Here is a 21,344-nt window from a genome sequence, read left to right on the forward strand (position 1 = left end):
GTGCAGTTAATTATAATTATGAGGTCAAGGGCTATGACATGCTAGCCAAATAAATATTGATATTTAATTAATAAGAATTACTTTAAAATGCCGTTTCATCCAAGTAAATCTCTGTTAGTCTGAGAACTGTATCCCATTTTCACAAGTTTAGAAAAATTCAAAAATATTATTGTTTACTGTTCCCATATTTTTCCTTATTAGTGAAAACAACTGAATAAATGCTGATTTTTTCTCCATTTTTTATTTTATTTTATTGTTTCACAGATACATTCAGTTTTTCTTGCATATACAGAGTATCAGAACTTAATGGTTCTGAAAGTGTTCTCAATATTTGTTAAAATTCTAAATGATTACGTTAGAAGGTAGAATAGGCACCTGCTACATTTACATTTTAGTTTACAGAGGAATTTCTGAAAGAGAATGCACTTTTGGAATGAAAAAGACGGTGAACTCTGGGTTTCTTCATACAAACGAAATCCCAAAGTAAAATGACCTCTTGCTGTCTCTTACATAATCGATATGAATGGATGTAATCCGATTGCTGCATTTTGTGGAAACCTGGTGTAAGTTGAGCGTGATAGCAGTATGGAATTTAGGATAATTACTTTTTTAGCTAAGAATCGATAAGTCAGCAAAATAGAAGTCTTAGAATGACATTGAAAGTTGCATTGTTTTAATTAATTGAAATGTTTATCATGTTAAATAAATTTAATAAGTAAGTGCATAGGAAAAGATTAGGAAAATTCATTTTTCAGAGAGAAAGATCTCTTCATACTCTTAGTACAGAAATAATAAATTGGGATGGAAGTGACTAACATAAAATTTATGAGTTAGAGTTTAATTATTTATATAGACCAATTGAAAGACACTTCAGATATCTTTTAGCCCAGGGATTTCTGGAGGCTTGTTTGGATTTTACAGAACAAAAGAACTAAACTGGGGAGAAGATGAACGAAGGTAGAGATTGACTTATTTGCTAATTTTTGACTTTGTGGATCTTTCCTATTTCTACAGTGTGTATATATATATATATATATATATTATAATATACTTCGGGTTTTTCAGTAAGGCAGTGTTACAAATAAAGTCAATTGAAACACAAATATAATTCATGAAAGTTTAAAAAATCAGATTATGTAACCTTATAAAAAGGTAGAAACACTGTTATTACTCTGATTTTGATGGGTTAAAATCCACGTTTCATCATGGATGGGAATGATGCTTGAGAAATCATTGAACCAATACATACATTTTGTTTTTATTTTTTGTTTACTTGTTTTCTTTGACTGTGCCATGTAGCTTTCAATATCTTAGTTCCACTACCAGGAATTGAACCTGCAACCCTTGGCAGTGAGTGTGGAATCCTAACCACTGAACCTCCAGGAAATTCCTCACATGGTTTATTTTGGAAGACAGGATAGGAAAGGGTCTTAGAGAACTAATGAAATCACATGCACTCAGAAGGCTTTCAGAGGCTGACGCAAGTGTTTTCACTTCCTGGTGCACTGTGTTATTTCCACGGTCAGGAATTTGACATTTATCTGTCTGCATTCTCTCTGGATGGTGGCTTAAATTGTAGACGAAACACAAGAATGGTTGGGGGAATAGGATTAATTATCCACTCGTTACCCATTCAGTCAATCAAACATTGTTAAGATCATCAAAATATGTGATGTAGTGAACACTACTGTTAGAAGTGAGTTCTCAGGATAGGAGAAAGAACAAGTACTTACCCTCTGAAGTCATGATGCTTAATGAAGTTGCTTGTTTTATGTTTTGTGGTTCCTTGAAACAAGAGACAGCAGTTCTGTGCATGATGTTTATTTTATTGCCACAGATGTGGCAAACAAGCCTCTGCAAACCACTTTGAAGAGAGCACGGGACCCATATGGTTGGAAGGTGTCAGTTGCTCAGGAAAGGAAGCCAGTTTCCTTCAGTGTTCGCGGAGACCCTGGGGAGGTCATGACTGCAGCCATTGGGAAGATGTTGGCATCTCCTGCTACCCTGGCGGGAATGGATTCAGATTCTCCCTGGGTGAGGTCCTGCCACAGCTCTTGAGTATTCATAATCCAGTAGCCACTGCACATCTAGCCACTGGTCCGGAATGTGAGAGGCTTCTAATCTCTGGCTTTTCAAAAAGTCTATTTCCCCAAATGCTCTAATTTTTAATAATTTGATTTCATATAAAAATAGTCTTTTGAGTCTTTCCACCAATGTCACAAAATTTTACTCCTAGTTTTTCTCTACCTATGAGCCCACGTTTCTCATGTATCTGAAAGATGGAAGAAAGAAACTGCAGTGTCCATTCCCCAACTGATTTCGTCACCTATTCTGCCTCTCATTTACCTAGACTTCTAATGAACTATTTGAGAAAGGGTTGAAAATAAACCAGAACAAAACAATAGGTCTCTTTCCCACCCTCCATGATTCATTTGTCTTTAGTCCTGAGGCCTTGTCAATCATTGCTTGCCAGCCAGCCATTGCTGTGTCCTAACCTAGATCTTTCAAGTTTCTCACTGGATTCCAAGGTGGATTCATTGGAGTAAACAGCCCACTTATCTTTCTAAGATATCTTGTTACTAAAAACCCATTAGCATCACTTATTATCCCCTCATTCCAAATTTCTTCAGACTTATAGTCAGATAAAAGGTACTTAGCTCATCTAACAGTCTAAAATATTCGTGTGTAGTCTTAATCACTCAGTCGTGTCCAACTTGTTTGATGGCATGGACTGTAGCCTGCCAGGCTCCTCTGTCTCTGGGATTTCCCAGGCAAGAATACTGGAGTGGGTTTCCATTTCCTTTTCCAGGGGATCTTCCCGACCCAGTGGTCCAACCTGGGTCTCCTGCATTGCAGGCAGATTCTTTACCATTTGAGCTACAAGGAAGACCTTAAATATTGTTAGATAAAGGTCCTTTTGTGAGCAGAGAGGAACTACTATATATCCTTGACAGACTTAACATCTGATGAGGAGGCCAGAATAAATATGAATGAAAAGTGTAGAGGGAGATATTCAGAAGACTTGCCAGGACTCTACCATAGCTCTGTTTGTATCTATACATGTATTTTTTGGTACATAAATGTTGAAATAACAACTGGTGGTCCTTAAGTCTCACCTCAGGCTTGAGTCAGCCCCTTTTATATCCTCCTGTTTTGAGACTCTGAAGCTGGAATCTTCATATTATAAAATAATGGGATGTGTTGAATCCCACAGTATTAACTATTCTCTGGTGGCACAGTGGTTAAAGAATCTGCCTGCCAATGCAGGAGACGTGGGCTTGATCCCTGGGTTGGGAAGATCCCCTGGAGAAGGAAATGGCAACCCACTCCAGTATTCTTGCCTGGAAAAGTCCACAGATAGAGGAGCCTGGTGGACTACAATCCACGGGGTCACAAAAAGTGGGACATGACTGAGCATGCAGTTAAGCACACATACTTTAATTTGTCAAAGTGTATGTTGATTCCTCATTGTACTCTGACCTGTGAGATCATAGTGACGTACTCCACTAATCTAGCACTGATGATACCAGGTAGAAATACAGCATTTTACCCTGTCCCTCATAGGTCATAGTTTAAATTGTTTCTGTTTGGTCTCCTTCCTTGCTACTTTCTTCCTATAAAGGATTTATGATCCTCCTAGGATTATGTGATGAATGATTGCATGTGGTTGGGAGAGATAGAGCCTGTTTGCTAGAAATGGAACCTCTTAGCCCCAGATAGCAGGTATTTGGATCATGGAGTGATCTATTCAGGCATATTCCATCAGTACTCCATGTGATGAAGTGTTATAAATACTATGCATGTGTTCTCAGCCACTTAAGTTGTGTCTGACTTTTTGCAACCCTTTGGACTATAGCCCGACAGGCTTCTCTGTCCATGGGACTCTCCAAGCAAGAATACTGGAGTGGGTTGCCATGTCCTCCTCCAGGGGATCTTCCCAACCCAGGGATGGATCACCCCCCAACCCCCCGCCCTGTCTCTTTTCTCTCCTGCATTGGCAGGTGGGTTCTTTATTACTAGTGCCACCTGGGAAGCATACCAAATACCACAATCTCAGTTCTCTGAAGACCTGTGTGGTTAAATATACACATACAGTTAGGAAAACTAATCCTTTCAATTTCCTAAAAATTTTTAATTTTCTAGGATTATATTGATAGATATATTTTTAAAAAATTTAAAAGTTGAGGGTGATAATTATTAATAAAATATGAGATTATTATTATGAATTCTTTGGTACTAATTTTGGTAATATATTAACTACTTATTTGTCCAAAGAACATTATATCTGAGCCAAATTATTCTTTTGCAGTAGAATCAGATTACCATTTATTCATCCAAAGAGATCATTACTTATCCACTTATCAAAAAGGACTGCATAATTAAAAGAGAAGTTTAGGGAAAGAGACCATGTAATGGTGCAGTTTAAAAACAATTGAGTTTTTTCACTTCTTTGGCGCTATGATAAGAGCTGTTAGACTACTAAGAGTATTCAACTATTTGAAGGCAACTCATTGACCTTAACTTTAATTGTGAATGAAACTTTTCTCAAAATTAGTAGTAGTTCAGTAGACACTTCCTAATTTTAGGTGTGTGGTAGATGGAATGCTCAAAAACAATATTCTAGGTCAGTAAAGGTGATTTAGTACAAGTGTAGTTAATGCCTATGTTAGTTGGGGGAAATTTGTAGGATGGTAAATATGTAGATTTCTTATTTTAATACTGCATTCTTTTTTAAAAATTTAAATAAATTTATTAATTACTGAATTTTCCACATCCTATCTCAAACTTACTTGCCCTGATTGCCCTAAGACTACTCTCCACCAATACTGCATTAATTCTAAAGTTCAGAGTATTAAATCTTAACAGAGATATCTTTCACACCTTCATTGTCTCTCAATTTTACGGTATAAAGTTCAACTTTTACTTTTATGCTAGATTTTATCGTTCTTTTAGGAAAAATATTATTTCTTAAAAATAATGTATTAAATCAGTTTTAGAGGAAAATTGAAATAAAGAAAACTCTGTTGTAATCAGAGTTTGAGATATATAATGAAAGGTACTATATACTCTGTTTAGTTTTCCCAAGCATTTTAAGATTTTAGAAATAAATCATGTATGTTATTATTGCTATAACAAAAAGAACTTAGTGAGGTGGTATTAATAGAATGGCTTCTGTCATTCAGTTTCTCTTCAAGCATCGAAAATCCAATGATTTAATAAAATGAATGGCTAAAATTAGGTTCAGAAATATTGTATATATTATTTTTACAAAATATGCAACTTAGGCTTTAAAACTACTTTATCATTTTTATTTTTATGGAATGTGAAAAACTGCCTATAAAACAACTAGGATGAAATGTGGAGATCGAATTCCATGTGTATATGATTTCTTAATTTTCTTAATTTCTTAATTTTACACTAAAAAGTGTAAAAATCAAAAACTTGAAGAATTTCATCTCTTTAAATTTTTTCATTGAAAATCACTTTTCCCCTTGCTCCTCTTGCAAAGAATCCCTAAATTTCAGATATAATAATAAAAAATGTAAAGTTTTAAATATATTGCATTTTGTAACATGCCTATTACAAAAATTTTTAGCTAATGTAAACAACACATAGAGAAGGTTGTTAATTTTGACTTTGCTGTATTGATTCCACTATGATGCCTGTTACATGAAGTGGGTATGATCAGAGATTAGAGAGCCAGCAACTCTGGGGCAACAAAGAAGAATTCGAGGAATCAAAGTTGGATGTGTCTATCTTGCCAACTGTGTTTTCTTTCAGTTAAAAAATGTCATCTAGTGATTACATACATGGGGTTGAACACATATTGAGTGATACTTGGTTTGTTAGCTGCTTACTTCACCTCCTTAGGTTCTGATAATTTCACCATGTTGGATGGTATTCTTTGAGTCCTTATCAATCTTAGAGGCGCAAGCTGGAGACCCTTCTAGTAACTAGATAATGTAAAGAAGGTGTATTAGTTTGCATGGACTACTGTAACAAATCACACTGGGTGGCTTAAACAACAGGTATTTATTGTCTCACACTTCTGGAATCTGGAAGTCCAAAATCAAGGTGTGCACTCTGGTTGGGTACTTCTGAGGACTGGGAGAGAAAGATCTGTTCCAGGCCTCTCTCTTCAGCTTGTAGGTGGCTGTTTTCTCCCTCTGTCTCTTCACAACATCTTCCTTCTGTGAGTCTCTGTGTACAGATTGGATTAGAACCCATTCTAATGGCTTCACAACTCAGCCCCAGGCAGTATGCAAGCCATAATGAGGGCTTTTAATTAAACGAAACCATATTTATTGGTGTCAATAGAGATGTGTGAAAAACTCTACAGATCATTTCTTTTGCATAATTCAGATAAACCCCCAGTTTGCTAGAGATCAGTATCTCAACTTTTACATCTTTAATGATTTTTATGACTTAAGCCCTTCCTTGGGAATCAATAATAAATAGGAAGCCTGAGATGGAAATTGTCCTTATTAGTTGCTTGCGTTTTTTTTTTTTTTCTTCTCTTCCATCATTCAAGTTACTCATGCATCCTAAAGTATATCTAAAAATTCTTCTTAAAAATCCTAGCTTTGGAATGTAATCAGTGCAGATCCTGGCCGTATGATAATTTTCAGTATTTGGCCACCCTGGACAATTTGAGCAGTTAAATATATGTAGAAACAAATTATAATCATTGAATAAAACAGAAAGCCATGAATACATGCCAATATAAATAAACAGATGGATAAAATAATGCAGAATAGGATAGGTACTCTTATGGTTACAAATTATCTCCTGATATAACACCTATTACAAAAATGGAAAAATAGTAAGTTTAGAATGGTAAGTAGCATTTTAATCAACTTATCAAAGGTAAACACTATCAGTAATAGAACAAAGGAAAACATGTGCATCTGATAGGATGGGCATATAATGAGAACACAACACTATTTCTGAAATACTTCAGCCAATGATGCATTAACTTTAAACTAACAGGAACATCCCAAATTAACAGATGTTCTATGAAATAACTGATTTATAGTTCTGTAACTGTCAAGGTATGAAATACAAAGAAAAAATGAGGAACTGTTCCGAATTGAAGGAAAATGCAAAGACACAACTAATAAATGTTACATGTCAAACTCACTGGAATCCCTTGGCCAACTGAAGAAGCTTGAATGAGGACAACTATCAGATCTGCTAATTTCCAGACTTTGTTTTCAGGAAATATAGTCATAATATAATCTGAAAATAATAATGTTTTCCTCTTATCAAATCTTTCATGTCTTATTCACTAGTTGGAACTTTCATTAACTTTTTTCCCTTAAATATTCATGAAATAGAAGATATTCTTGTACCATTTATGACTTTAAAAGACCATCTCTGATGTTTAACTGTGAAAAACATCAGAGTATGTATGCTGTTTGTGGCATACTGAGAATATACTTTTCCATTTCTAGATTAATATTTTTCTATCATAAAAAGAGACCAACTGTTTCTCTGTCTCTATTAAGATTAATGCATGATTTCTCGGCTTTGGGCTATGTGATGTGATTAGGTATATTAACATATTTCCGTATAGTAAATAATTTATACACCCTGGAATAAATTTTCACTTGGCTGCAGGTAATTAATAGTTAAACATCTGCTGAATTAGATTTAATAATATTTACTTTCAATATTTCACCTGTATGTGAGAAACGTATCTATTTTTTTCATTATGCTTTTCATTCAATGTTTTAGTATGCGAGGATGCTAACAAAATAGCATAACATTACATGGTTTTCTATGCATGTTAGAACATGTTAAAAACAACTGACATATCACAGATTAATTTTAAAATCATTATTTTATAATTTTATTTTTAATAATCCTTTTCTTTACATGCCCTAGATTAAGGTTACAGTAAGTACAGTAAAGGGCTGGAAAAGAACAGAAAAGATCAGTTTTCATTTCAATCCCAAAGAAAGGCAATGCCAAAGAGTGCTCAAACTACTGCACAATTGCACTCATCTCACACGCTAGCAAAATAATGCTCAAAATTCTCCAAGGCAGGCTTCAGCAATTCGTGAACCATGAACTTCCAGATGTTCAAGCTGGTTTTGGAAAAGGCAGAGGAACCAGAGATCAAATTGCCAACATCTGCTGGATCATTGAAAAAGCAAGAGAGTTTCAGAAAAACATCTACTTCTGCTTTATTGACTATGCCAAAGCTTTTGACTGTGTGGATCAGAATCAACTGTGGAAAATTCTGAAAGAGATGGGAATACCAGACCACCTGACCTGCCTCTTGAGAAACCTGTATGCAGGTCAGGAAGCAACAGTTAGAACTGGACATGGAACAACAGACTGGTTCCAAATAGGAAAAGGAGTACGTCAAGGCTGTATATTGTCACTCTGCTTGTTTAACTTATATGCAGAGTACATCATGAGAAACGCTGCACTGGAGGAAGCACAAGCTGGAATCAAGATTGCTGGGAGAAATATCCATAAGCTCAGATATTTAGATGACACCACCCTTATGGCAGAATGTGAAGAGAACCTAAAAAGCCTCTTGAGGAAAGTGAGAGAGGAGAGTGAAAAAGTTGGCTTAAAGCTCAACATTCAGAAAACTAAGATCATAGCATCTGGTCCCATCACTTAATGGGAAATAGATGGGGAAACGGTGGAAACAGTGTCATACTTTATTTTTCTGGGCTCCAAAATCACTGCAGATGGTGACTGCAGCCACGAAATTAAAAGACACTTACTCCTTGGAAGGAAAGTTATGATCAACCTAGATAGCATATTGAAAAGCAGAGACATTACTTTGCCAACAAAGGTCCGTCTAGTCAAGGCTATGGTTTTTCCAGTAGTCACGTATGGATGTGAGAGTTGGACTGTGAAGAAAGCTGAGCGCCGAAGAATTGATGCTTTTGAACTGTGGTGTTGGAGGAGACTCTTGAGAGTCCCTTGGATTGCAAGAGATCCAACTAGTCCATCCTAAAGGAGATCAGTCCTGGGTGTTCATTGGAAGGACTGATGTTGAAGCTGAAGTTCCAATACTTTGGCCACCTGATGCGAAGAGTTGACTCATTGGAAGAGACCCTGATGCTGGGAAGGATTGAGGGCAGGAGGAGAAGGGGACGACAGAGGATGAGATGGCTGGATGGAATCACTGACTCGATGGATATGAGTTTGAGTGGACTCCGGGGGCTGGTGATGGACAGGGAGGTCTGGCGTGCTGCGATTCATGGGGTCGCAAAGAGTCTGACATGACAGAGCGACTGAACTCAACTGAACTGAAAGGGCTGTATGACTTTGAAGCTGAATAGTCCCTGTCACAATGACTCAACACTACCCTTGTAGCACAAAAGCAGCCACTGACAATTTAAAAGTCAATGAGCATAGCTAAGTTTCAATAAAATGTTATTCACCAAAACAGGTAGTGGGCTAGAAGTGACCTATGGACTAGAGTTTGCCAACGTGTGCTTTATTTTAGATATTCTTTTTTAAAAATCTTCAATGAAATTTAAAACTTAAAAAAATTCCTTGTTTATTCTTTAGTATTTAAAGCATATAGAGACATTTATTTTCTTCTGAGTGCAACTTTGAAAATCTCTCATAAATGTTGATATATAATATTCTTACCACTGACCTTTTTATACATTATATAATTTACATTTATATTTTCTTTTGGTCTAAGAACCAGTTAGGAAGATTACCAGTTTAATTTTTACCTGTCAAAAAATGAAAAGGACTTTGAAAATAGGGATATGTATAAGAATAAGTAAAGGAACACAATTAAGTGGCATTTTAGTACTGACAATGGCACATTGTATTCAATGCAAGTGTGAAAGGCTCAGATTTTAACCCACTGGTTTGTGTTACCAGAACTAGAGCTATTTGGAAAGAATTATAGTACATAGATTATTAACCACAAGAGAAAAGTACTAAATGATGTCACTTTGATGGCCATAGAATGTCTTTAGATTAAGAAGTTCTCTGAAAACAAATTAAAAAAAAAAAAAAAAAAAAAACTTCTACAGAAAGAGAGTCATAACACAGTCCTGTGAAATTTGGGAGATGGTCAAGTTATTGAGTATTATTCATTTTGTTTTATTATTTCCCTCTTGTATTATGGTCAGACAATATTTTCTCTTAAATGACTGCATTTTGCAATACACTGATGCTTACATTATAGCTGAAAATGCAACCAAATTTTTCTAGTGTTTTATAAGAGATGAGGGAAAGAATCCTACTCTGAAGGGCATTGGCTTACTTACTAGCTTATTTGTAGATTACTGATATCCCCAGGACTGTAAAAATACTCACTCTATTAGTATTGGGTTCCTTTTCACTTTTCTTGTGTGTGTGTGTGTGTGTGCACGCGCGCGCACGTGCATGCTTAGTCACTCAATAGTATCTGACTCTTCACAACCCCATGGACTGTATCCCACTGGGCTTCCCTGTCCATGAGATTCTCCAGGCAAGAATATTAGAGTTGGTAGCCATTCCCTTCTCCAGGGGATCTTCCTGACCGAGGGATTGAAACTGGGTCTTCTGCAGACAGACACTTTACCATCTGAACCGCCAGGGAAGCTCTTTCAACTTCTCTTAGATTTCCACAGATGTGTATTTTGATTATTTTATGTATTTTTATGTTGGTTATTTTAATGCAAGGAATAACGGTATTTATATTTTCTTGGACGATTGTGTCCATCAATAATGCAGTAGTATTGGTACATTTAATATGTTGGGCATTTATTTCTACCTGTTTGGCATTAATATTATGATTCCTTTATTTAAATGAGTTTGCATCTCTTTGTTCATTCTTTGCTTTCAACTTCTGTGAATACTTTTTTTGCAACAGTGTATACTTCTATTTTTCTTTTCCATGGTGTAGTCATATAATCTTTTCTGTTAGTAAGAAGCACTGATGTGAATTTTTCCTTATTATTAAATGTATTTGGTTATTCGAATCACTTTGGCCACCTCATGTGAAGAGTTGACTCATTGGAAAAGACCCTAATGCTGGGAAGGATTGGGGGCAGGAGGAGAAGGGGACAACAGAGGATGAGATGGTTGGATGGCATCACCGACTCGATGGACATGGGTTTGGGTAAACTCCGGGAGTTGGTGATAGACAGGGAGGCCTGGCGTGCTGCAATTCATGGAGTCGCAAAGAGTTGGACACGACTGAGCGACTGAACTGATCTGAATCAGGATCTGAGAGGGAGAGAGAGAGACACTAGCATTCATATAACCATGTTACTTTGAAGTTAATTGATAATCTCTTTTACGCCATAAAATCACACAGATTTTATGGACTAATTTTTTAATGTCTGAATGGAATTTTTAGTCTGAATGGCTAATTGCCAATGAGTCAAATTTATATATTGTGTTATTTTTAGCATCTTTTCTGGGTAGATAATCAGTAACAGGGCTGAGGGTGGCCTAAAAGCACTGGATATGACTAAGCCCAAAAGCTTCACTGTTCTGGACTCCTGTAGACTCCATCAAATGTACACATGCTTCTATTATCAAGAGCATGCAAAGGGTTGAGAGAGTTAATCAGATCTGTGATGGAAAGCAAATGCTTTTCTTGATGACATACTTTAAAAATACAAATCATCAAGACCCCAGGAGACACTAGGATAAAAAAAAAAAGAAAGAAATCCTTTTTTCCCCTCATTCGAATAAAACTAAAAGGAAGCTACTGGCTTCTTCTCATGATACATATTTTCACTTACTCAGTTACTTTCCATAACAATGATCCAGACTCAGCCATCCTTTGGGGACTGTCCTTCTGATTGAAAATTCACAAAGCAGTCGCCAAGAAGGTTAGTTGTTACAAGTTTTATGGATAAGAACTGAGACTGTCTCTGGTTGTAAACTCTATGGACATATCATTGATTTAGTGGCTCTATTCTCAAATTCTGTAGTAGCTGAATTATGGGGACTGAAGTCGTTCTGCCTCTGTCAGACCATATACCTCTAACCTTTCTGAACATGAAGATGTCTAGTTCCCACATTACAATCTCAAGAGACTGTGTTTTTTTTCCTAAGTGTGTACCTAATTCTTATAGGAGCTCAAAAAATAAGAAATATATATATATATATATATATATGTGCTTCCCTTGTGGCTCAGCTGGTAAAGAATCCGCCTGCAATGCGGGAAACCTGGGTTTGATCCCTGGGTTGGGAAGATCCCCTGGAGAAGGGAAATGCTACCCATTCCAGTATTCTGGCCTGGAGAATTCCATGGAGAGTCCATGGGGTCGCAAAGAGTCGGACACAATATGAGCAGAAAGAGAATAATTCATACTTACCGCCACAACTCAAAATAGAGAAAATCGGAAGGTTGTAGATTTACTATATTCTTTTACGACTTTCTGCTATCAGGCTATTTCTATCAAAAACAAAAACCCAGATGCATAAGCTGAATGTCACTAAGGCACACTCTCACAAGGTACTATAGCACGGAAGAGCTATGGAATTTTTGAAGAGAGAGGCTTTCAACAAAGGAATTGCATTGAGGGAGGCAACAAACTATAAAGTCCTGTTTTCCCTTTTGGAAAGTTCATTGTAGTGAACTCTTCCTCCTTCGTGTTAGGAAGAGGAAATCAAAAGGAAGATTCCTAGACACTAACACTACAATCCTACTGCCATCATTAGCTTTCCCAGTCAGTCTGGGGGTGGGGGTGGGGGGTGATGATCCACAAGTCCAAGATATGTTATATATAATAAACAGTAATGCAACAGCAGTATCAAATCTTTCCTCAGGCAATTAAACTTTATGCCAAGCTAATTCAATTTTGTTGCTGTTTTATTAACTCCTATGGAAAAAAATCTGCTTTCTCTGGTAAATCACAAGTTTCACAACACATTTCTTAATACAAGCTCCTTGTTCTGCTATTTTGATATATTAAATATCCACCAACGAATTTCTAGGGTCATAAATCTACAGTGATAAAATTAATCCTACTGCTGAAGACAAATAAATATTTTATTGCAGTTTTATGAGCTTTTGTTTCCTCTTCACTTGCAAGTAGATGTTGTTTAGTGGTATGAAGATATTTTGCTCCCATAAAATGTATTGGAAACAATACAGTAGCAGTAGAATTCAGATCTATAAAACTGTTGTGAACCCTAAGACTGAGAACTCAAGCACATCTCGACCCCCAAAATTATAAAGACTAATTTGTCAACAGAAAATACCCAATCACTATATTCAACTCAATTTATATCCTGAGGTCTTTTGCATTTCCAGTTGTAGACACCAATTCTATTTGTGACACTGTTTGTGTGTGAGCAAAAAATTTGAGTTGCAGGAGGGAAGAAAGAGCAACAAACCAAATTCCTAAATGTAGTTCTTTCAATTCTCCAGAGGGCACAAACCTTGGAGGTTACCAGGAATTGCAAAAGTTTGGACAGGGGAAAGAAAGTTCAGGTATAAAGAGGCTCTGTGATGTATATAGAAAGTTTAATTTAGTCCACTTAAACCAGAAAACCTTTCATAAAAAATAGAAATTTAGTATGTAAAGATCAAGTAGCAGAGGATGGATGTAAGTTTGAGCAAACTCCGGGAGATAGGATAGGACAGGGAAGCCTGGTGTGCTGTAGTCCATGGGGTCACAAAGATTCAGACACAACTCAAGTGACTGGACAACAACAAAAAAGATCTAGTAGTATATTCCCTTCCCTACCATACGCAAGAAAAGGAAACTGAAGTTTAGAGATGGGAGATTACCTACCCTGAAAACATTTTATGCTAGAAAATGGAGTCATTTTCTAAAACCAGACCTGAATTATCTCTCAGTCCCTTAAATTAGGTGTCATCCCTATCATAACACATTAACTGCTAAACATACACACACACACAAATTGCAAATTTGAATCAGGCTAAAGTCCACAGGAGTGTTATCCAAGAAGTATTCCAACTTAATCTGTTCTTCATACACCCTGGCCTTCAGTCATTTCTACAAAGGTCTGTTCAGGGTGTTGCTTACTGCTTTCTGGGTCCACACCATTTCACTCCAGACACATTCTCTTCTTGAACTAATTCCCATCCCCTCAGGCTCAAATTCTATGGGCAGAGAGGCCTAATTAGTAAGTAGAGACAGGACTACTCATAAGCACTTTTATCTCTGACAGGAAGTAAAGTGCATATGCTAACTTCACTTACACTTTGGCAAATTACAACGAATACCAAAGTAATCTGCAAAGAACTCACCAAGCAGATGAGAGGTATGAGTATAATAATAAATAGGAGGAAAAAGTGAATAGAGGAGGGAACTTCCACTCACAGCCAGGACAAAATAACAGGGACCCCATTAACCCTTCCTACTTAAAACACACAAAAAAGAAACAACGGTTTTTAAGACAATGAAGGCAATGGAGGAAAAGTGATCCTTCATGATGAGAAACAAACAAAATGAAACCCATCATAGACCTAACTTATCAACTTGAGAAAACGTCAAAGTTGTAATGCAGGCAGGGAGAATCCGAGTGGAGCCCAGGATAGTCTGAGTTGAGAAGATGGAGTTAAGAGCCTAGGGAGAAGATGACTAGAGTTTCCAAGATAAAGTATCGGAGTCCCACAGGAACAGCATTCTTTAATATAAGCCCTTAATAAAAAGCCTAATTTTAATCAACCAAACACATCGTCATCCCAATCAACAGTGTTTTCTAGCCTATTTTTCAGTTAGTATGCTATACAGGTGGTAAAGAATCTGTCTGCCAATGGAGGACCAAAGAGACTTGGGTTCGATCCCTGGGTCAGCAAGATACCCTGTAATAGGAAATGGTGCCCCACTCCAGCATTCTTACCTGGGAAACTCGATGGGCAGAGGAGCCTGGTGGGCTACAGTCCATGGGGTTGCAAAGAGTCAGACACGACTGAGCAAATAAGCACACATGGCTATATAGCTATTTTGGCCAATGAGATGTAAGAAAATATTGTATGAGAAACTTGATAGAAAAGGAATCTCTTTTACCTACTGATAGAAAGCAAGTGTGACAGCTCAAGTTTGAGCAGTCTTATTGGACAATAACGAAAAGCTATAGGCATCTGGGCCTTTGTGTCTTTTGTCCACACAGCTAATTCCTAGTCCTGTTTGGGTCTCTGTCATTAGTCCACACAGATTACGAAGGTTATATAACTTAATTTCATATACATGGTTCATTCATGTCTGACAGCTCTCTTCTTTCAACACTTCCTTGATTTGAAGTCTTGGACATAGGGAGATTATTCTGTCACTCATACAACATAATGGTAGGTTATGGGAATTTTGAAGGAGAGGAAGAAGGCTGAGATAAAAACAGAGCTTCTTTATACTTGGAACCTGCTATCTGTGTAGGATCAACCTGGGCATGGAGCAAAAACCTGTTTGGGATTTTCTGCCTCTCCATTCTACCTCTCCAGGAGTCAGTCCATGAAGATAGCACAGGGATTCTCTCTATGGGATCCACCACTGTTGAATTATTCTCTATCTGTCCTTTTTCATAAGGTGGGGAGCAGAAAAGTTTTGTTCTGACTACAGTACTCCGCAAAATAATTTGTCTACGCTTCAAATCCTTCCTATCTCATTAAGGATCCAGATTTTTGAAAAACAAGTCAGGAAAAGGCAACCCCTCAATCAGTATCCGGAGAAGGCAATGGCACCCCACTCCAGTACTCTTGCCTGGAAAGTCCCATGGACGGAGGAGCCTGGTAGGCTGCAGTCCATGGGGTCGCGAAGAGTCGGACACGACTGAGCGACTTCACTTTCACTTTTCCCTTTCATGCACTGGAGAAGGAAATGGCAACCCACTCCAGTGTTCTTGCCTGGAGAATCCCAGGGACGGCAGAGCCTGGTGGGCTGCCGTCTATGGGGTAGCACAGAGTCGGACACTACTGAAGCGACTTAGCAGTAGCAGCAACAATCAGTATCTATTGTTAAATCCATTCCTTGACTCACTGACCAGTGACAGGGCTGAATGACTAAATTAAAAGAAAAAAGTTGGGCCCTTCAGGAAAGACTAACCAGTAAAAATATTATTCTAACATACCAGATTTAATGATCCTCAAAATTTTCTCCTGGCTTTCGACCCGATGGGTGTTCTGATCTGGGGAAATAATGATTAACAATTTTGGTAGCTTTCTCATTTTATTACTTTTTAGAAAACATTCCCATTTGTTTCCTAGTAAAAACTACTTATAATGAATTCTTTGCCTCTTTTAGAGGGAAAATTTGCCCTTATTGCTTGGGTGGTGCTGACTTTCAGACACATTAAAAAAAATGTGGCATGAAACAATCAAGTAGAACTCACATAAAAAACAGAGAATGACAATGTTCAGCTGAAGTCTATGCAAACAGGGCGAAACCACAACATTCTATAAATGCAAAAAAGATGAACATGGCGTGTCAGAGACTTAGGGCACTCTGGACTCTTCATACAGGAATGGAAACTCCGAAAAGAGCTAAGAGAAAACAGGTTTTAGGAATCATAATTTTAAAAGAAACCATATGAAAGTAAGTAACTCACTTCTTTATTCTTCTTTCTCTTCTAAATTATATTTGGTTTTTACAGAAGAAAGGAACCAACTGAGCTTTTACTAGCAGCCACCCTTACCATTCCACAGACCCCCTCCTCCAAATAAAAACACCATGTGATTTGCCGAGTAATTCTAAAGCAATAGCAGGATAATACTGTGAAATGTTAATTGACATTTTTGGTCCAAGTTTCCTTGTGCTCACTGCCCTTTCTACTCCTAACAGTTGGACAGAGGTGATAGCTTTCCATTTCCCTTGCCCTTAAGGGTAGGCAGGAATAAACAGCAACATTCTGTTTTGGTTATTGAAAACTTATTGAAAAGACAATTTATTGAAAGTAAAAACACTTGTGATTTATAACAGTTTTGACTTTTGAAAGAGAAAGGCATTGTAAAATGATTTAAAATTTAAGATACAGAGCTTGTAGATTTAACACATAGCTTTTATTTTAATACCAAACAAACATAGTGTGGAGGATACAGGCAGATGACATAAGAGTTGACTTCCTATCAAAGACCCAAAAGATAGATAGAAACATTTCCAATACTCAAGCAATGAGCTAGGAGAAGACTAGAAAATAGGACTAGAAATAAAAAGTCTCTATTCTCTTCCTATGCCCACAGTTACTCCTTGACAATACTGTGGCTGAAACCTCAATTAAGGATGGAAATAAGGAAGCAGAAAAGGCTTTCATGTCTCAGTTTACAATTAGAACTCCCAACATGAAGTGACCACAATAGGTTATAAAGGATGATGTATATTCTGTCACAATACAATTTTTTGAGAAGTTATCAGAGATGGGAAAAGTATTTAGATATACAGATGTTATAAACAGTGAAACATCCCAGAAAAGTCAAGTCAGAAGCACTTCTAGAATAGTGATGTGAGGAACTCTGTGGATCCTCTTCCTAACAAAAAACTAATGATCGAAGTATGGAAAACAATTTAAAGATCTCTGGAAGTCATCCTAAGGTCATATAATAAATGGAGAAACACTTATTCAAGAAAATCTACTAACTTTTAGAAGAATAGAGTCAGTGCCATTTGAACTATGACTTGCCCCCTTCCCTCCCCAGGTAAAGTGACAGGCATGTGAAGTTAAGAAGATGGAATAAGTCTTTCATGACAGTCCAAGCCTAGGGTTATGGTATCTGTCAAAGAGGAGCAGATGACCTGTTTCTCACCCTTTCCTCTCCCAGCTTCATGTGCCAAAAGCTCTATTTCAGGCAAAAATGACAGAGAAGTTAGAGGCCCTCTTCCTCTACCTAGGCCTTGTCATAGGACCAAAGTTCTATATCAGGCATGACAGGCTGAGAATACTGGACCTTAAGCATCCTTGTCTTAGTTCACGAGTATAGCTAAGGTTCCATGTTAGGAGAAGAAAGCCAAGAAGACACAGAGTATCCTTGCCTAGAACTCTGCTCATAGAACATGAGTGTCTCTGCAAGAGAAATAGGGTGCTGTCCTCACCTTAAACTCTGAAGCAGTAGCAGATACATTCTGCCTGGGAAGAAGAGGAAGGCTAAAAGAACAAAGCACTCCATACATCTCCTTAAGAGGACTCATCTTATATGGAACGGAGTGTGGGGAAGTTCAAGCCTAAGGACACTGGAATCAACAGTGGTCATTTTGGTGATGAGTAAATTAGTTGGGGGCTTATAGCTCTGTAACAGCAATAAGAGAAAAGACAGAACAGCTAGAAGGTTAGTAGAAATAACTAAGGAAAGAAGCAGCAAAGAAGAGCCCTCCTGGGGGTGGAGGAAGCCTTAAAGTGTGGCCTCAAAGACAACTCCTAGAAACTGGAATCAGATTGTTTCTGTTCAAGCAGAATCAGATCAGACTTCAGAGTAATTTATTTACCAGGGCGTTGTCAAAACAATAGAGCAATCAGCTAGAAATTAGCATAGGCTAACTGCAGCATCCGATACCAATGCAGATGATATTTCATCTGCAACTAAAGCAGTACCTTAAAAAGGAGTTCACAGAAAGAGATAGTCAAAGAGGACAGAGATAAAATCATTTTAACCCAGTGGGGTAGGAGGAGTCATACTCAAGCCTGAACTCTCTGAGCGCAACATCAAGGGTTGCACATTTGGGGAAAAACTAATTTCACTCAACTAAAGCAAGCAACTAACTAGAAAATAAATGCAAACAAACAAGTAGACTAGCAAACAATGATAGTCTTAGAAATAGGGTGTTAGTATCAGAGCTGCTATAATATATTATCAAATATCCAGTTTGGAACCAAAAAAATAACCATGAGAAAGGCAAATAAATAAGAAAGCATATTTTTAGGATTTAAAAGAACAGGCAAAAGAAACTGCATTTTAGAGAGTCCAAATGTTGTACTTTGAGGACAGAAACTTTAAAGTAGCTATTACAAATACATTCAAAGAACTAAAGGAAGTCATACTTACAGAATTAAAGGAAGATATGATGATAATGTCTCACGTATTATAAAAGATCAATGAAAAATAGAAATTATAAATTGAACCAAAAGGAAATTCTGGAGTTTAAAAAGCCCAATAACCAAACAAAAATTTTGCTTCAGGGGTCAACAGGAAATGGGAGTTAGGAGAAGAATAAACCAGTAAACACGAAGACAGTTGGATAGAAATCATAGAATCTGAGAGCAGAAAAAAAGTAAGAATGAGGAACAATGAAAAGAGCCTTGGAGAAATGTAGGACACTATTGAGCATACTAATGTACAATTGCTTCTCATGACTCATGGATTCTGCATTTGTAAATCTGACTACTTGCAAAATGTGTTTGTAACCCCCCAAATGGATACTCAGGGCAAGTTCACAGTCATTTACAAACTTATATAAAGTAATGAATCATCTGAATCACCCAATACATGTTCTAAGCTGAGGTCAAATCAGGCAACACATTGCCCTGTCACGTCAGCTCTCACACGTAACAAGTTTCTTTTCTGACACATATTTAGTGTCAAGTTTTTCATGTTTTTATGCTTTTTGTTGGTGATTTTGCTATTTTAAATGGCCTCAAGTGTAATGAAGTGCTGTCTACAGGCACAAGAAGGCTGTGATGTGCTTTTTAGGAAAAAACGTGTGTTAGATAAGCTTCATTCAAGCATGACTTGCAGTGCTGCTCACCATGAGTTCAATGTTAACAAATTAACAATACTTTACATTCAGGAAAAAGAAGAGGGCATCTGTTTTGTATGTGACACTGCTCCATAAAGTGCTAAGATAATATCCATAGTACATGATGAAGCTACAGAAAGGTAGAGTTTTATGGGTAAACTTTTCAGATACACTTGTAGATTTGTGAGTTGATGAACAATTAAAAAAAAAAATGTAGTGTACAGATTGCTTTGAGGCTGAATTCCAAAGAATTTTATGGTCAAACAGTTAATGAAAACATGACCAATTCCTTAAAAAGTCTTCTAAAAAATAGAAGAGGATAGAATACTTCTCAACTCATTCTATTATTTCAATTTACCCTGATGCCAAAACTGGACAAATACAAGAAATACCCATATATAATTTGAGATAATGTGGGTGTGGGATTTGATCTGTTCTCAAAAATGAGGACTATTTCTGGCTTAGAAGTGAACCATAGTTCTGATGATAATAATTCATATTAGTATATATGTGTGTTGTAGTGCTCAATTGTGTAATCTTCAGTCTTAAATGTTGTTTCATGGCTGCAATTCCATCAAACAATATTTATATAATAAATTATCTCCCCCGCATAGAGAAGAAAATCTTAAACAGCTGCAGTGATTATTATCAGAAACTTTATATGCAACCATAACATCAAACGGTGTTGCTGTTGTTCAGCCGCTAAATCGTGTCCGACTCTTTGTGACCTAAAGGACCGCAGTATAGTATGCCAGGCTTCCCTGTTCTTCACTATCTCCCAGTTTACTCAAACTCATGTCCATTGAATCGGTGATGCCATTCAACTGTCTCATCCTCTGTGGCCTCCTACTCCTCCTGTACTCAATCTTTCCCAGCATCAAGGTCTTTTCCAATGAGTTGGCTAGCTCAAACAGTGATGCATATGTAAATTTATCATGTGATCAGATGATAATAGTCTTCTTCAGCCAAAGCTGACAAATCACAAAAACGAAGGACTGAAACCTGATACCAAAATAATTTTCTCTTCCTGTGTTAAACAACACAGAGACTGAGCATACTTCCTCTGACTATGTTAAACAATACTGAGAACAAGCAAAGTAAAATCGGGTTTTTGCTCCAGGGAATACTCACTTCTGGAAGATAAGACTGAGCAAATGAGAGCAGCTTACTTATGGAGACTAAGCTTACTTGTCATACCTTACTTCAAAACCCTCACTTCTCTGTACATGCCAATCCAAATCAGTTATGTCATGAACTCTGCCCGGTCCCAGCTAGTTTCCCTTCTTGCAAGATTCACCTGAAAATTACTCTTTAAAATTCTAAAATCATGCAAATATTCCCCACCTCCCCAGTTTTCCCCTTCAGAGATGTTACCAAGAGTGTGACAGTTATAGTTTATTTTCCCTTATTGCAATATGTCAAATAAATTTAGCTTTACTGAATTCAGGATTTTCTGTTGGTCTTTTGGGGCAGTTGTCACACCCCTTAAGATTTTTGTATCCTATTGGACAGTGAGTTTTTAAAGACAGGCTCTTATACTCTACTCTCCATGTATATGTCAGAAAGTACCCCCCAAAATAATGACTGCATTCACCAGGCAGTTAGAGAAACCTATGAAACTGAAACACTGCCTTTTATTTTACCAATAGCTTTAGTGGAGGAACAAATGCATTATAGTATCATGCTTTGCTGCTAAGTCACTTCAGTCGTGTCCGACTCTGTGTG

The 21,344-nt window shown here is 37.1% G+C and overlaps 2 protein-coding genes across 10 annotated transcripts in view; one reads left to right on the plus strand and one right to left on the minus strand.

Annotated features, from left to right (window-relative positions):
- Positions 1–21,344, plus strand: part of LOC145505895 (neurotrypsin-like) — a 75,278-nt gene that overhangs the window by 39,242 nt on the left and 14,692 nt on the right. The window contains 1 exon segment of the mRNA XM_081489148.1: positions 1,838–2,034. Within this exon segment, the coding sequence (XP_081345274.1) occupies positions 1,838–2,034 (197 nt within the window).
- Positions 1–21,344, minus strand: part of LOC145506648 (uncharacterized) — a 96,401-nt gene that overhangs the window by 25,132 nt on the left and 49,925 nt on the right. The window contains exons 2-3 of one of the 9 annotated variants that reach the window (XM_081491805.1): positions 16,027–16,078; positions 1,977–2,272 (exon numbers count right to left, since the gene is read on the minus strand). The exons of the other annotated variants lie outside the window; for them this stretch is intronic. Coding sequence (XP_081347931.1) covers positions 2,265–2,272; positions 16,027–16,078 — 60 coding nt within the window. The 3' untranslated portion in view covers positions 1,977–2,264. Of the gene's footprint in view, positions 1–1,976; positions 2,273–16,026; positions 16,079–21,344 lie in introns of those variants that run through there. 9 annotated transcript variants of the gene reach the window in all.

The sequence above is a fragment of the Giraffa tippelskirchi genome, chromosome 1 (genome assembly GCF_054371585.1).
Source record: "Giraffa tippelskirchi isolate mGirTip1 chromosome 1, T2T-mGirTip1v1.2.pri, whole genome shotgun sequence".
NCBI lineage: Eukaryota > Metazoa > Chordata > Mammalia > Artiodactyla > Giraffidae > Giraffa > Giraffa tippelskirchi.